General features: G+C 37.8%; 1 protein-coding gene across 1 annotated transcript; it reads right to left on the bottom strand.

The window, feature by feature from the left end:
* Positions 1-7,044: 7,044 nt before the first annotated feature.
* On the bottom strand, positions 7,045-14,466 carry LOC139640415 (nephrocan-like). The gene is made up of 5 exons (XM_071514612.1): positions 14,266-14,466; positions 13,211-13,296; positions 10,285-10,375; positions 9,473-10,197; positions 7,045-7,805 (listed from the first exon to the last, which is right to left on the bottom strand). Exons 1-5 carry the CDS (start codon positions 14,464-14,466, stop codon positions 7,376-7,378), a joined length of 1,533 nt encoding a protein of 510 aa, XP_071370713.1. The 3' UTR covers positions 7,045-7,375.
* Positions 14,467-15,124: the final 658 nt, after the last annotated feature.

Here is a 15,124-nt window from a genome sequence, read left to right as displayed (position 1 = left end):
TCCTGTTTTAATGGATCTTAATTTAAAACCATGTGAAATGGTATTGTTACAAAAGTCTTATTTCACTTGTCATGTTTATTTCATTATACAACTCTTGGTGTGTACATACTGTGCATAGGCTGTATATAGTTTAACAGTCTGGGAGAGCGGACAGCAGTGTGGTCCTGTTGGCTGTTTATTCCCATATTATGTTATTGTGGACAGACTGTATGCTGTGAAACTATCATCATCATACAGATTCCACTACATTCATTCAGCAGCCATCACCACCACAGCAGAAGATTTGCCCTACTGCTCGAAAAACACTGGAAAATTCATCTTTTCACTCTTATAGCTCATGTAAAACAAATATACAGCAATTACAGGACAATAATATCACTAGACCAATATATCAGTTTGCCTTGGAGCGTGCGTTCACTCCAAGCATGTTTGGAGCAGTTTATTCAAACTCTGGAGCATTTCCTCCTATAGTTTGGTTTGTCCGGCCACGTGAGAACAATTAGTAGTAGTATTTTATTCAGTCATCACACACAATACAATAAGTATAAACAGTATATACAATATACAATCAAATATACAGTAAGTATAAGCAGTCTAGACAGTATAAACAAAATCAACAATCTATGTATTAAGTAGTGACTGAAAAGACACAGGCAGAAGCATAATGCTTATATATGCCTATCCTACATTCTTATCAATTTAAGCTACCCTCCAGAAATAAAAAATAATAATAAAATAAAAAATCATTCACACTTGTAACCCTCAAAAATAGCTTTATAAACCATTCTTTTGAAAACCAAAAGCAAGTTACACATTCTTAAATGTATATTCGCATTGTTCCATAATTTAACCCCAACAATAGAAATACATCTCCTTTTAATCCCTTTTTTAGCTTTTTGTGCGGTAAACATCTCTCAAATCATATTTGCACTCCTGCATTGAAAAAAACCTTTGTACACAGTCTGGGAGTGACTTTGTTTTAGCTCTGAACATTATTTGCATTATTTTATAATATACCAAATCATTAAATTTCATAGCATGGGATTTTATAAACAGCGGATTAGTGCGATCATAATAACCAGCCTTATTAATAATACGTATGGCTCGTTTTTGTAGTAAGACTATTGAATTTATAGTCGTTTTAAAGATCGACCCCCACAATTCCACACAGTAAGATATGTAAGAAAGTATAATATCATTTGAACTCGGGTGGCGCCAGATATCTGCACCGAGATGCCTGAAAATGCATGTCCCGGTCCTCTTCCAGTGCGGTTCATTAGGAGTGACAACATAAAGACTGCAACAACTGTGATTGGCCCGCTTCATGTTTCCTCCTACCTTTCCTCCGGTTCGTGTCCGCCGATGCCAAAGACAATGGAGCAGATCGACTGCCGTTGGCTTGCTAGAATTTAAACAATTTAAAAATGTCATTACAAAGTGACAATAATATAATTTGGATGGAGAGCTTGTGAAATTGTGATGGTCAAGCGTCTCATTTGTGATTACTACAGCAGAATAAAATGGAGCTAATATTGCGATAAATTTTTTTGCCCCACGATACGTATTGTAACAGTTTAGTATTGCGATATGTTGAATTTCACTATATCGTCCCGTCCCTGATAAATTACCCTTTAGTTGTAACCAGCTAGGAATTTCCTCCAAAACGCATGGGATTATGGGTAGAGACGGATGTGGACATGTCTACTAGCAAAGCAAAATGAAGTCTGGGCCGATGCTCAATCTGATAAAAATGTCTGAGAATCAATGCAGGAGTAGTATTGATCAGTTCTACAATAAATATGCAATCAAACTGCATCACATCCATCATATCAGAGGTGTATGATACTGACTGGACCAGATCCCATTTCCCATTTAATAAAAAATAATATCACACCCATATCTCTGAATAACCGTAATTATATTATACAGTATATTATAGTCATTGTAACATGCTAGGTAGGAAAGTAGGAGTGAAAGAGGAACTGAGGTTAGCTACACTTTTACCCTTTAGAAAGTTTGGAAACCACATGTAGCAGCCTCCACTTCCACCTCTCTTTCTCTCCCTCTCTCTCCCTCTCCCTGTCTCTCTCTCACACACACACACCCACAGTCAGTCAGTGTGTTGAGGAATGTGACAGTGTGGTGTCGGTGGGTGATCGAGCAGCTGTAACCTCCTCGCCTCACCATATGTGTGTGTGCATTAGCGGAGACTGTCATTCATAAGTGTAACAGTATAACCGTGAGCTATGGGCTGTGGCTGTAGTGACTCTATGGGCGACATCCTGCACGTCCACCTCTTCACACTAGAGTGGAGATTCCAGTTCGCACCTAAGATCTCTCTCTCTCTCTCTGTCTCTCTCTGTCTCTCTCTCTCTCTCTCTTTCCGTCTGTCTCTGTCTTCTCCCCCTCCCTCCTTCCCTCCTCCTGGCTATGCAGCTCATCCAGCTACATTCCTGTCATGTCTCTTCTTGTATCAGTATTACACCGCTGTCTGAAGACTCTTAAAATCCTCAAGTGAACATCAGTGGAGTCAAATATCTGTGTCCTGATACCAGACATTATAACAGTGTGATTTAGCTGATCTGAAAAGTGTGATAAAGCTAATTTTCTATTTTGTCTGTTGATCTGCAAATACTTCCCATTTGACTTTTACCTGGTGAAGTTTGTTGAGAAATGATCTCTAAGCTTCTACTGCCTCCTAGTGGAGGGAGGAACTGATACACTTGTTGCTATCTCCAGCCAGTGAAGGCAAGGACAGGGTAAGTATGAAAACAAAAAGTGCTACAACATTAAACAAGAACGTAAAAAATCACTCTTATCAGCAGTTTTGTCAATAAGCAAGTGTAAGTATGATAATCTAATAACATAAGAACAACTAAGTGCCAATGCAACATCTTGGGTTGAAATCGGCCTGGAAAATCCCGTCTCTCCCATCCAGGGGTGGACTTAGTGATTCTTGGGCCCTAGGCAAAGACAAGTATGGGGCCCCCTGAATCCCAACTCTCTTGCTTTTTAATCCATCCTTTCTATATATATCGACTTGGGTAGTTTCGCTTATTTTATTTTTCCCATGGCACAGCCGAGGGCATCACACAGCAAATTCAGGTCAGTCAGTCAGTCAGTCAGTCAGGTAACGCTTAGTGAGATGTCGCCTCGTGAGATGGCCTCTAGAGGGCGTCTTTGACTAAGAGATGGCCTCTCACCTATGAGCTGAATGCCACATTCAGTGTTATACACTGATAATGCCATATTGGATCTCACACAGACCCACACTCTTTGCCGTCAATTTACAGACATCTACATCTTCTTCATCGGTGGAATCGTTGGTGGAATAGGTCATTTAACCGATAAACGTGTCGCGCTAGCCAAGCGTTGCTCCTGTCATTAGCATCGGGCTTCCGGGGCTTTAGCCGGGAATGTTTTTTGACTAGCCCAGAGTCTCTTGACAGAGGAAGCAAATCTAGGCTATATCCAGGGGCTCATTAGGCGGGAATGTGCGCTACATCGTCAAATTCTCTCCTGAAATGGCGAACCAGTGCGTTCCGGCCCAATGACCCCCTAGATACAGCCTAGGTTCTGAAAAAATAAATCCAGAGCAGTACCAGTAGTTGTACCTGTTTTAGGAGCTTAAACTACTGGGTCAGTTCATTTTATGACCAAAGTTTTCTGGCTGGGCGGTGTTTGGACCTTTGGGCCAATCACAGTGCTTAAAAACGGAAAACTCCACTCAACCGGGATGCCAGGCGACATTAAACAAACGCACAATCAAATGACAAGCACAGACAGTTTGCTCTGAGCTGCGGAGCTGACAGGTTGTGTTGTGAAAAGGCCGAGAAAGAAGAAACTAGACATTCCAAAACAGCCCAATGGACAGTTTTCTGACGGATCAGTGTAGCCGCAATTAGTAGAATTCAACACACGTGCCGTGGGCCTGTACAGGATCTGTACTTGTTGTAACTTCTCTCTCAGCTACTGAGGCAGTGGCAAGGAAAATGAGCTTAAAGTCAAGTGTAGGGAGTAATTTATTGTAACAAAAATAGGGTTGTTTTGTCCTGTACCTTTCTTTAAATTGATTAAAAATAAGTTTGCAGTAGTTCTATTCTTGGCGTTTGTGGGGCCCTGTGGGTGCTGGGGCCAAAGGCAGTCGCCTACCTTTGCCAAATGGTAAGACCGCCCCTGCTCCCATCTTCACTGTCTCTTTTCACTGGAAACTGTCTAACAAAGCAGAAATGCTATACAAATAATTCCAAGTCCTCTCCTACTCACCTGTCTCCTGACACAGTTGTGCGAAAAACCTAGTTTCCTGTTATTTCTGACTAAAAAGTATTTGAACACACATATTTACAAGTGTAAAACTCAGAAGTATGAGCTGACGAGGAGCACATGGAGGCAGCAAGACTGTTCCACCAGATCGCTGTAAGGCGACCAGTGATTGCTAAAAAAAATCTAGGACATATTGAGGTGAATATTGGATTTTTGGGTCCACAGTGCAGTCGTTTGGCTTCAGAACACTTGGATTATGCTGTTTGGAGTAATTTTATGGCCATTTTTTTTGCCATTTTTGGAACTCTACAGAAACAGTCTCCATTCACTCCAGTCGTTTTAGAGAAGACTGCTATGAAGCTGCGCCAGCTAGCTCCCTTTAAGTTAAATTGACATACAAACTTCACCAGTGTTTCAACTGACATGAGGGTGAGTAGATGATAACAAAATTTTCATTTTTGAGTTCTACTACTACTCAACACTGGCTACATGGATGAGAGAGTATATGAGGGTGGGAGATGCGTCCTCAGAAAAGCAGTGGAAAAAGTGAAAAAAGTACTAAAGAAAGGGAAAGGTGACATTGAAATGTCCTCAATCATCTTCATTGATGAGAATGTCACTAACTAATTAATTCCATGACATGCTTTTTCAGTCAAATGTATTCATTTATGAAGTGTAAAAAAACAAACAATAAAAAACCTTATTGAGCTTTTCACTATCAGTATAATCTCCTGCTCCCATTTCAAACTCCAAAGTACACAAAGTCTATCAAATCTAACACGTTTAAATATGTTGTGATGCTTTTTACATGTTAAGTATTAACATAGAAAACTTGTGATGACAATGTATACTGTGGTTCAATTTCTAGCATTTGCTGAGCATAGACACGTGAGCTGTACCAAAGCCTCCTCTATGAGGGAATACAAACAAACATAATAGATATTCTCCATATGCAAATATGAATGGACCTTGGTCTATATGAGAAAATTCTTTAAAAAGAGAAAAGTACCAAGACTACTGCAATTGTTGAACATGAGTGGTCTTTTATATACACTATGTAAGATATTCTATGGATTTACACTGAATTTACAAACGAAAGGACGTAAATGACATGCAAAATTTCCCGTAGTATGGAAATTACCCAAACTACGGGACCCACATTTAAAAACCAAAAATGTTATCACAGTTGATAGCACAATAGCAATTATTCTCCATAAATACAGAATTAATCATCTTTTGTCTCAGGGGGTGTACTGCACTTGTCCTGTACCAATGGTGTAGTGTATTATCTCAATTTCATGTTTTGGGGCGAGTCCGCAAGGGACCGTGTGGATGTTACATATTAGATGTTGCAAGTTGCCAGACACATGAATAACAGAACAAAGCAACAATTCTTTCTGGCCGCCTATGTGCAAGAACACCAGAAAATATCAGTCAAGCTGGAAATAAAACTGGTCTTCACTAATGTTCCATTATTACTAGTTGCTAATGCAAAACGGACTAGTAGTTTTTCAATAATGACAAATTTTTATTGTATTTGATACTATCATTTCAGTTTGACTAGTAGAACCTACAATTGTATGATCAACATGTATGTTTGATGAATCATTATCATTATCATTTGTCAAGTATGTATCGTAATAACAAATATGTTGATATCTCCATCTGGAATAAAAACTAGAAGTTATCAAAATACTAGTAGTTACTATTTAATAGCTACTAGTAACAGCGGAATGGTGACAAGTAAAAATTTGAATAGACACCAGCGATTAATAAATAGCTTCTAGTAACTAATGCATAATAACTAGTAGAATTGGATTAGACTAATCAAAATAGTGACCAGTGAGTAATGGAAAGTTGATATCTAAAATGAGTAGCCTCATAGGACTCAATTAAAACACTGCTTCCTATTTTTTATCACTAAGAACTGGCAAAAACAAAATAAGTCACTAGTAACTAAAAAAATAAGTACTATAGTGTTTATTACATTCTTAAAAACAGTAAAAAAAAACAAAAAAAAACAGTAAAAAACAAATTAGTCACTAGTACCTATTAAATTAGAACTAGTATCTATTAGCAACTAGTAAAATTACAATAGTGAGTTGGCAAAATCGTGACTAACAAGTTTAAAGGTTAAAAAATGACAAAATGGCCTGCCATAAGCAGTATGGCAGAAGTCACAAGCATGTACTGGGTAGAGGCAGTGGTAGTCAATGCATAAATTAAATATTTTGTTCAGTGATTATCTTAGTTACAACAACTCAGAACAGCAGGACCCTTCTTTAAATATATACGTCTGTTATGACTCTAAATAATACAGTAAAGCAGCAGCACACATCTCTTTAAAGATGGTGGTCTGTTTAACTGGTAACACTTTACAATAAGGGTCACTAAGTTAAGGGTTAGTTAATACTTACTAAGGGTTAGTTAATGCTTAATAAGCATTAACTAACTAACCCTTAATTAATGTACCCTTATTGTAAAGTGTTACCGTTTAACTATAGATACATAAAAAAAAAAACACCCAACACACTCATTGCAATCATAAAAATGGCAGACACTTATGTATCAAACTAGACATTTGTTTCCTGATACAGAACATCAAACTGCATGGGCAAGGTATATACTACAATATATCTACATTGGCATACAGCGGGAGATTTAATTTTACTGATCAAGCAATTCAAACAGCCCTTACGCGTATAAATAAGGATATGGGATTAGACTTTTCTACATGATTAAACTCCAAAGAAAAACAAAACCAGTTTGCAAATGTACTTGTTTATTAATCTCTGAAAGGCAGCAAATTACAAATTCTCAAACTCTCTGCAGGTCTTCTATATTACACATGATGAAGATTGTCTATGAAATTGTCATTAATTGTTTCTCCATAAACAACTCATTCTATAGCTACATCTATACATGGGTAATTGTCTTTACTTGTCTTTACTTACTAAAAATATGTAAGATTTTACAGCCCCATAGTACAAAATTACCATAATATTTCCAATAAAGGTCAATAAAGTCCATGGATTACTTAATGCCCCTTTAACATCGGACAATTTTATACTTTATTTCTATACCAGAATGGAATTCATTCATTTCCTATACTTCATTCATCATAATCATAATACTCCTCATCATCGGTAATCTCTACATCCTGTTCCTCACGTCTCATATCCTCTCCATCCTCCTCTTCCTCACACCTGTCCTCCATCAGATGTGACCTCCACTCTCCACCATCACTGAGCGGCGCTCCCACTGGTTTCTCACTGCAGAGTTCCTCGTTGGACATCTCAACGCCGCGGGCTACCAAGGCTCTCTTCAGCCTCTGGAGCTGGCAGGTGCAGTTCCAGGGGTTTCCGTCCAGGATGAGAGTGCTGAGCTTGGGCAGGAGTTTGGGCAGACACTGGGGCAGGGCGGTGAGCCGGTTCCTCCGGAGGTTCAGAACCTGCAGGCGCCGCATGGAGCTCAGCTGGCTCTCCTGGATCGCCGAGATCTGGTTCCCCTTCAGGTCCAAGCGAATCAGACTCTCTGGCAGCCTGGTGAGGAGGAAAGTGTGTCACAACAAATTAGTTCATAGCGTTCATCAAAAGATCTACAGTTAGAAAGCGCTGTTAAAAAGTGAGTTCACCAAAAAACGACAGACTGTCAAAGTTTACTATTAATGACTAGATCTTCTTAAAGTGAGGCAAGTGGATGTCTGGTCTGGTAGGTAAAAGAATAACTATTGTGTTCATGAAATCACCGACAGCACTATAACACTGGCCAAATGCGAGACCAATGTTTGTTCAAGGTTTGGATGTAACAAACATTAACAAAGCTCTGCATTCTTTCAGATTACAAAAGACACAAACACATGCACAAACACAAACATAATAAATCAGACAGAGAAAGAAACATAGAAAGGCATTTTTGTAGAGGACTGCTGTGTTCCTGGGAGCACTAGAGACAATTAGAATGTGAAGCCACACAGTTGTAGCAAGTTAAGCTGGTTAGCAGGAACTGACCAGAGACAAAGAGCTGCTACCCTTAGTGTGTGGCTGACTGTGGCAGGAGGAAGACCTCATGGATACTAGATACTGGAATTACTGGCTTTTGGACTAGACCAACAATTTAGTGAGCCCTGACTTGCCCAACAGTTGGCTGACTGGTTGACCAGATAGAGCAGTGATTCTCAACCTTTTTCATATCAAGGACCCCGTAATTTAGTCCACATCGGGGCCATGGACCCCCATTTGATGAGATTTTGTCTCTTGGACCCAAATCTGTGAATATTTTTATTGTTAGATATGATTTTGTCCAGAATCCCATGACTATCTGTATTGTAGGTAGAGAGATAACAGTGAAACTATGATCAAAATAGTCTGTCTTCTACATTCTCTAATTGTGTTAACTTCTTGTAAATTAAATAATGCTTAAGTTTAACTGAATTGTCAATTTGACTGGGGACCCCCTGGAATCCCATTAAGGACCCCTGGTGGTCCACGGACCGCACGTTGAGAACCACTGGGATAGAGGATCAAACCAGAGAGGGAACAAACAACTTGAAAAATAGAAGCTCCATAGTATAGTATGGTGTATAGTGTAGTATGGTATATGATGTATGTAATCTAGTAAAATGATGGGTAACACTTTACAATAAGGGTCACTAAGTTAAGGGTTAGTTAATGCTTAATAAGCATTAACTAACGAGTCTGGTAATCATTTACTAATGGTGGTCATGTTAACTAAGGTATTAATTTATACATTATTTAATAGTCATCTTTATAAACTATTAAATAATGTATAAATGAATACCTTAGTTAACATGAACACCATTAGTAAATTACACATTAGTTAACTGTTCTACTGTAACTAATCCTTATTAAGCATTAACTAACCCTTAACTTAGTGACTTATTGTAAAGTGTTACCAAATGATGTATATGACATAGTATAGGATGTATATGATGTGTATATGTAATATGTATATGTATGATGTAGTATGTATATGATGCTATATAAAGCCCTTTGAGATATGCTTGTGATAAAGGGCTATATAAATAAACAAGACTAGACTAGACTAGAACCAGGCTTTTTTGTTTCTCTATTGCAAATTTTATTATCTATTTCTTCAAAATAAAAGATCCAGGTTGAGCAACAGGGAACTGCATCTTTTTCCTGCATATTTGATTATTACAAATTCCTCTTACAATATATGTGCATACCCATCTGGAATAGAAGACAACAAATTCTGCTCCAGGGCCAGGTTGGCAAGGTGAACGCTGTTCCTCAGCGCATTGGCCTCAAAGATTTTTATTGTGTTGTTCTCCAGGAACAGATGCCTCAGCTCCCTCATTCCAGACAGATGCTGGAAGGAAACCTCCTGTAGGGCGTTCTGTTTACAATCCAGTCTCTCTAGGCGAGGGCTGAGTCTACTGGGCAATACCCTGAGGAAATTCCCTGGCACTTCTAGAAATATCAGTTTTGGTAAACGAAGCGCACTGTCCACCGTGACCAGTCGGTTGTGAGAAGCAGACAGGGACGTGAGGTTCCGAAGCTGGGCCATCTCCCGATTCCTCAAAGACCGGATCTGGTTCTTGTCCAGACTGAGGAGGGTGAGAGATCCCGGGAGGTCGTTTGGTACCCTGGATAACAGATTTCCCGCAAGACACAGTGTAGTCAGGGATTTCAGTGGTGTGAAAAAAGCGGACGGGAAAGAGGGAATTCTGTTGCTTGCAAAACTCAACAGATTGAGTTGGGAAAGCCTCAGAGACCCTTGGACGGTCTCGATCCGGTTCCCGTCCAGATGTAACCACTCCAGCTTCACCAGTCCTGAGAGGACATTAGCTCTGAGGGTGGTGATGTAATTATTCTGAAGGTCTAGCAGGCGCAGTTTCTTCAGGTTCTCCAGGGCTGACTCCTGGAGAGTGTGGATCTGGTTGTAGCTCACCTAGAAATGGATTGACAGCTGGTAAGTCTGTTGTAATGTTCAACTAAACTTGACAAACTTCTGTGAAAGTTTACTCGTCTGCTCTACCTTGAGAGTCTCCAGGCTGGTAGGGAGTCCTCGGGGCAGCAGGTGCAGCTTGTTTTTCTGAAGGTCCAGGTATCGCAGCCTGCTCTGAGCCCTGAAAGTCAGCAGGATTGGGCTCATGTCATTTCAAATGGCAGTCATATAAACTGTAATACAGTATATGCTACAGTACAAGATTGTAGATGGAAGCAAACAGATTTGGGATCTACAGTAAAACCAAGCAGAACTGTCAGGTCAGTGTCATTTGAAGGCAGTTGATGCAGATCATTTTCACTCTAAATCACTGGCAAGTTTATATGCACACAGTGGGTCTCATTTATCAATACTTTGTAAATTTGTGTGCACATTTGCTTTACAATAACATGAACTAAAAAGTTACGCTGCAGTCATCAAACATTCAGAAGCATCTATTTTCAATCATATTCACGTGCATATGTTGATGATCCCAATCACTCATAAATAGGAACCTTCGTTATCGTGAATAAACATAATGGCCGTAACATAAACACCCACATTCATATTCTTCCAGACCAAAATGGCATCAAAAAAACTATTTTGCAGCAGGAGCAGTGGGATTGCTGCCCCACAAAAAGCTGAGATATATGGACGGAAAGGTAACACTTTACAATAAGGGTCACTAAGTTAAGGGTTAGTTAATGCTTAATAAGGGTTAGTTATTTATATATTAAATTACACATTAGTTACCTAATGTGTAATTTACTAATGGTGTTCATGTCAACTTAGGTATTCATTTATACATTATTTAATAGTTTATAAAGATGACTATTAAATAATGTATAAATTAATACCTTAGTTAACATGAACACCATTAGTAAATGATTACCAGACACATAAGTTAACTGTTAATTAAGGGGTAGTTAATGCTTATTAAACATTAACTAACCCTTAACTTATTGACCCTTATTGTAAAGTGTTACCTGAATTTTCATTATTTACTTTACGTTAAAGGAATCAAAATAATTATACATTGTATACTTCAGAGGAAATGGAATTGTGTGCACAAACACAGCATACTTGTCTATGTGACAAAATGTGTCGTCATGTGTGACAACATGCCCTGACATAGGGTAAGCAGTGACAAGTTGTCAAGTGGTATTTCATCAGTAATAACTTCTTCTTCCAGTAAATTATTCAAAATGTAAAAATGCTTTTTTTTAGAGAAGACCTTAATCTAGCTAGAAAAAGATAGATTGTATCTCAGTAGTAATGCACTACTGAGAAATACACCAATGAGTAATAATGTGACAAAGCCCTGGTCTCCCCTACAGAGTGGAAAAACACTGATCAGTCACTAAGTGAAATAGCATCTTCTCAAATTAATATTAGTTTCTTTAAAATATTGCTTTCTCTATGCTATGCAACAATTTGAGAAAAAGCAAGCATACGTTCAAACACCCTAGTAAAATAAATCAATAAAAGTGAAAGACTTGACGTAAGACAGCTTGTGGAGTTTATACACACTTTATACATGCTCTGAGTCAATAAATTTCATTTGGACAAAAGAACAAATCAGAGATACAAAAATTTTGATGAATACCCAAACATGCGTAAATTTCCCACAACTAATGTTACGTAACGCACAAATTTGTTCTGCTCATGTTTCATAAATGAGACCCCATATCCCAGTTAAGGTCTTATTTGGAGTAGACTGTTTATAAGGAAAAGCTTCTACAGTATCTACTAAGAAAGAAGTTAGTGTGCAGTGATGTTAAGCTGCTATGTGTTATAAAGAATTTGGTAACACTTTCTATGCCGCCCATGTCTATAATGCATACTTATAATACATACTTATAATGTGTTATAATCTGCTTATAGCACTGTATAATTATAGTTATAAGCACTCATAAATATTCATAATGCTTTATAGCAATAATCATAACACATTATAAAGCATTTTATAATGACATATAAGGTCAAGTATCATAATACTTCATAATTTCTGGTCACTCACTGACATTTATTTTTGCAAGGATCATAGTGTATTATAATTCTCATAGTTGTAATACATTATAATCATTGTTATAATGCATTATAATGTGATTATAAGTTACTCTAAGTGGTCATTGGGTGCTTTAAGTTAAGTAATTAAATTCCTCAGGTATAGGCAGATTTAATACATTACAAGCTGGTTATAAGTCACTATAAATAGTCATTATTTGCTTTAAGTAAATTGAAAAAAAAATATCATTAAATCTATGCAAGAACAACACACAAAACGTTGCAAAATTAATTTATTTGTTTAACGGGTCATAACAGAAATTGAGTACTCCAATTTGACACAACTTTTTGGTTATGAACAACTGAATGATGGACATTTACATTTCACTAATGTAATGTTTCCCCAAAAACCTCACCCTATAGACTCAATTGACTCAAATTATAGATAATACCTGAAACAATTTCTACGTTACCTGTAGCTGTATATAACGGGTCATAACAGACAATAAACTGAGTACTGGTAAGGTACTCCAATTTGACACAACTGAATGATGGACATTTACATTTCACTAATGTAATGTTTCCCCAAAAAAACTCACTCTAAACACTAAATTGACTAAAATTATAGATAATACCTGAAACAATTTCTACTTTACCTGTAGCTGTATATTTTACTTTTATGTAAACGTTTGATCAACAAAAGTGACATGCATTATAGACATGGGCGTCATAGACAGTGGTACCAAGAATTCTTTGAAGGAAAGTGTGCTTACAGCAAATGTAAAAGCTTTCATGAACTGGCATTAAGCTGAATCACTCATTGTGTTATATCAATCAGATAGAGAGCAGCAAAATGGACATTTATTTATATGAACTGTAAGGGAATATTAGTGTGCATGTAAACATAGCCATTGACTGTGGGTACCTCTATCAAACTGTATTGTGTTGTGTCTCCTGGATTTAACCCTACCTGAACGCATTGTTCTCCACTTGCTCCACCCCAGCGGAGGACAGGAGTACATCTTCCAGGTCTGGCAGCCCAGAGAGGTCCCGACCCTAAATCATACATCCATATTAAGCCATTATATATAAATAAATAAATTGAACTCTATATAATTTAAGCATATTATAGGGTAACACTTTACAATAAGGGTACACTAAGTTAAGGGTTAGTTAATACTTAATAAGGGTTAGTTGATGCTTAATAAGCATTAACTAACCCTTAATTAACAGTTAACTAATGTGTAATTGACTAATGGTGTTCATGTTAACTAAGGTATTCATTTATACATTATTTAATAGTTTATAAAGATGACTATTAAATAATGTATAAATTAATACCTTAGTTAACATGACCACCATAAGTAAATGATTACCAGACACATTAGTTAACTGTTAATTAAGGGTTAGTTAATGCTTATTAAGCATTAACTAAGCCTTAATTAATTTGAGCAGTCAATATAGTATGAAGAATTAATTGAAATTCTGATTTAAACACAACTTTATATAGACTTCCATGTTGTCTCAGATAATAAACAATTTATATCATCTAAAAATGTATTGCTTAACATTTTTGAAGCTATTGTAACCTTGCATCTCTATCTGCATCTCTCTCTTCAATATCCTCTATTTCAGTGGTTCTCAACGTGGGGTCCGGGGACCACCAGGGGTCCTTGAGTGGGTTCCAGGGGGTCCCCAGCAAATTGATGAATTGTTAAACTTCACCATTATTTCATTTACAAGAAGTTAAGACAATTAGAGAATGTAGAAGAATGGCTGTTTTGATCATAGTTTCACTGTTATCTCTCTACCTACAATACAGATAGTCATGGAATTCTGGACAAAATCATATCTGACAATAAAAATATTCTCAGATTTAGGTCCAAGAGACAAAATCTCATCAAATGGGGGTCCGTGGCTCTAATGTGGACTAAATTAGGGGTCCTTGATATGGAAAAGGTTGAGAATCACTGCTCTTTCGAAATAAAGACGTGACAGTATCTTGACTTGTATCTTGTGTCTTACCTTGACTTCCTTGATGTGGTTATAAGCCAGGTTCAGTTTCTTGGTGTCTCTAGCTAGCCCTGATGGAATAGCTTGCACTCTGAAGCACTGCACTGCCTGGAATGCCGCTCCATGGTCACACACACACTTCTTTGGACACGCGCCGTTGCAGATACACAGGTTCAGTATAATACTCACAAGAGCAAGTGAAACAGGCCACATCATAATTGCCTAATAGCCATATATGATTTTTATGCTACAAGGCAAATTGCCACTGTGAGGAATCCAAATTCTCTAAGTCCTTTGGCTGTGTGTCTTTGTAAAGGAAGAGCCCTGCCTTTTGGGAGTCAGGAGTATAAATAGCAGGCTGAGGATTAGCCAGGGTGAGAGTAGGTTTTCTCTGCTTCATCTGGAACAATGGGTCAGATGTTTACCTTGGGTTAAAAAAAAACATTTGACATGGACAAGGAACTGACTGGCACCAAAAGCCCCATGGTGAAACCCTGACAAACGGCCCGATAAATAATTTACAACCCTTTCTGTTAAAGAAATACACTTTCCTCTGTTCTACTCAGTTCTCCCACTCTGCATCTTGGGTTACTTTTTTTTTTTTTTTAGCAGGAGGACCCTATTTTATGTCAACAAAGTGTGCGTCATTTTCAGAGGGGGATTTTAAATAATATCTTTATATATGTTATGTTATGGCATTGTAATCCTAACCCTACTCTCAGTAGGGAGGGGAAGTATTCAAAATAAACCAGGGTCAACAAAAGCTGAAGAGAAAATGAAAGACTACAGTCTAAATCCCCCAGAAACCAGATACTGAGTTTCATAATAACACTGGGTTTAATAATCACTGGGTTTATTATTGATGGTTTAA

Source organism: Centroberyx affinis, unplaced genomic scaffold (genome assembly GCF_046629955.1).
Source record: "Centroberyx affinis isolate AG114_WGS23_722 - 3 ecotype Tasmania unplaced genomic scaffold, CSIRO-AGI_Caff_v1 ptg009398l_1, whole genome shotgun sequence".
In the NCBI taxonomy this organism is placed as follows: Eukaryota; Metazoa; Chordata; class Actinopteri; order Beryciformes; family Berycidae; genus Centroberyx; species Centroberyx affinis.
The sequence above is the reverse complement of the archived record's forward strand: the minus strand, read 5'-3'. Positions and strand labels throughout refer to the sequence as shown.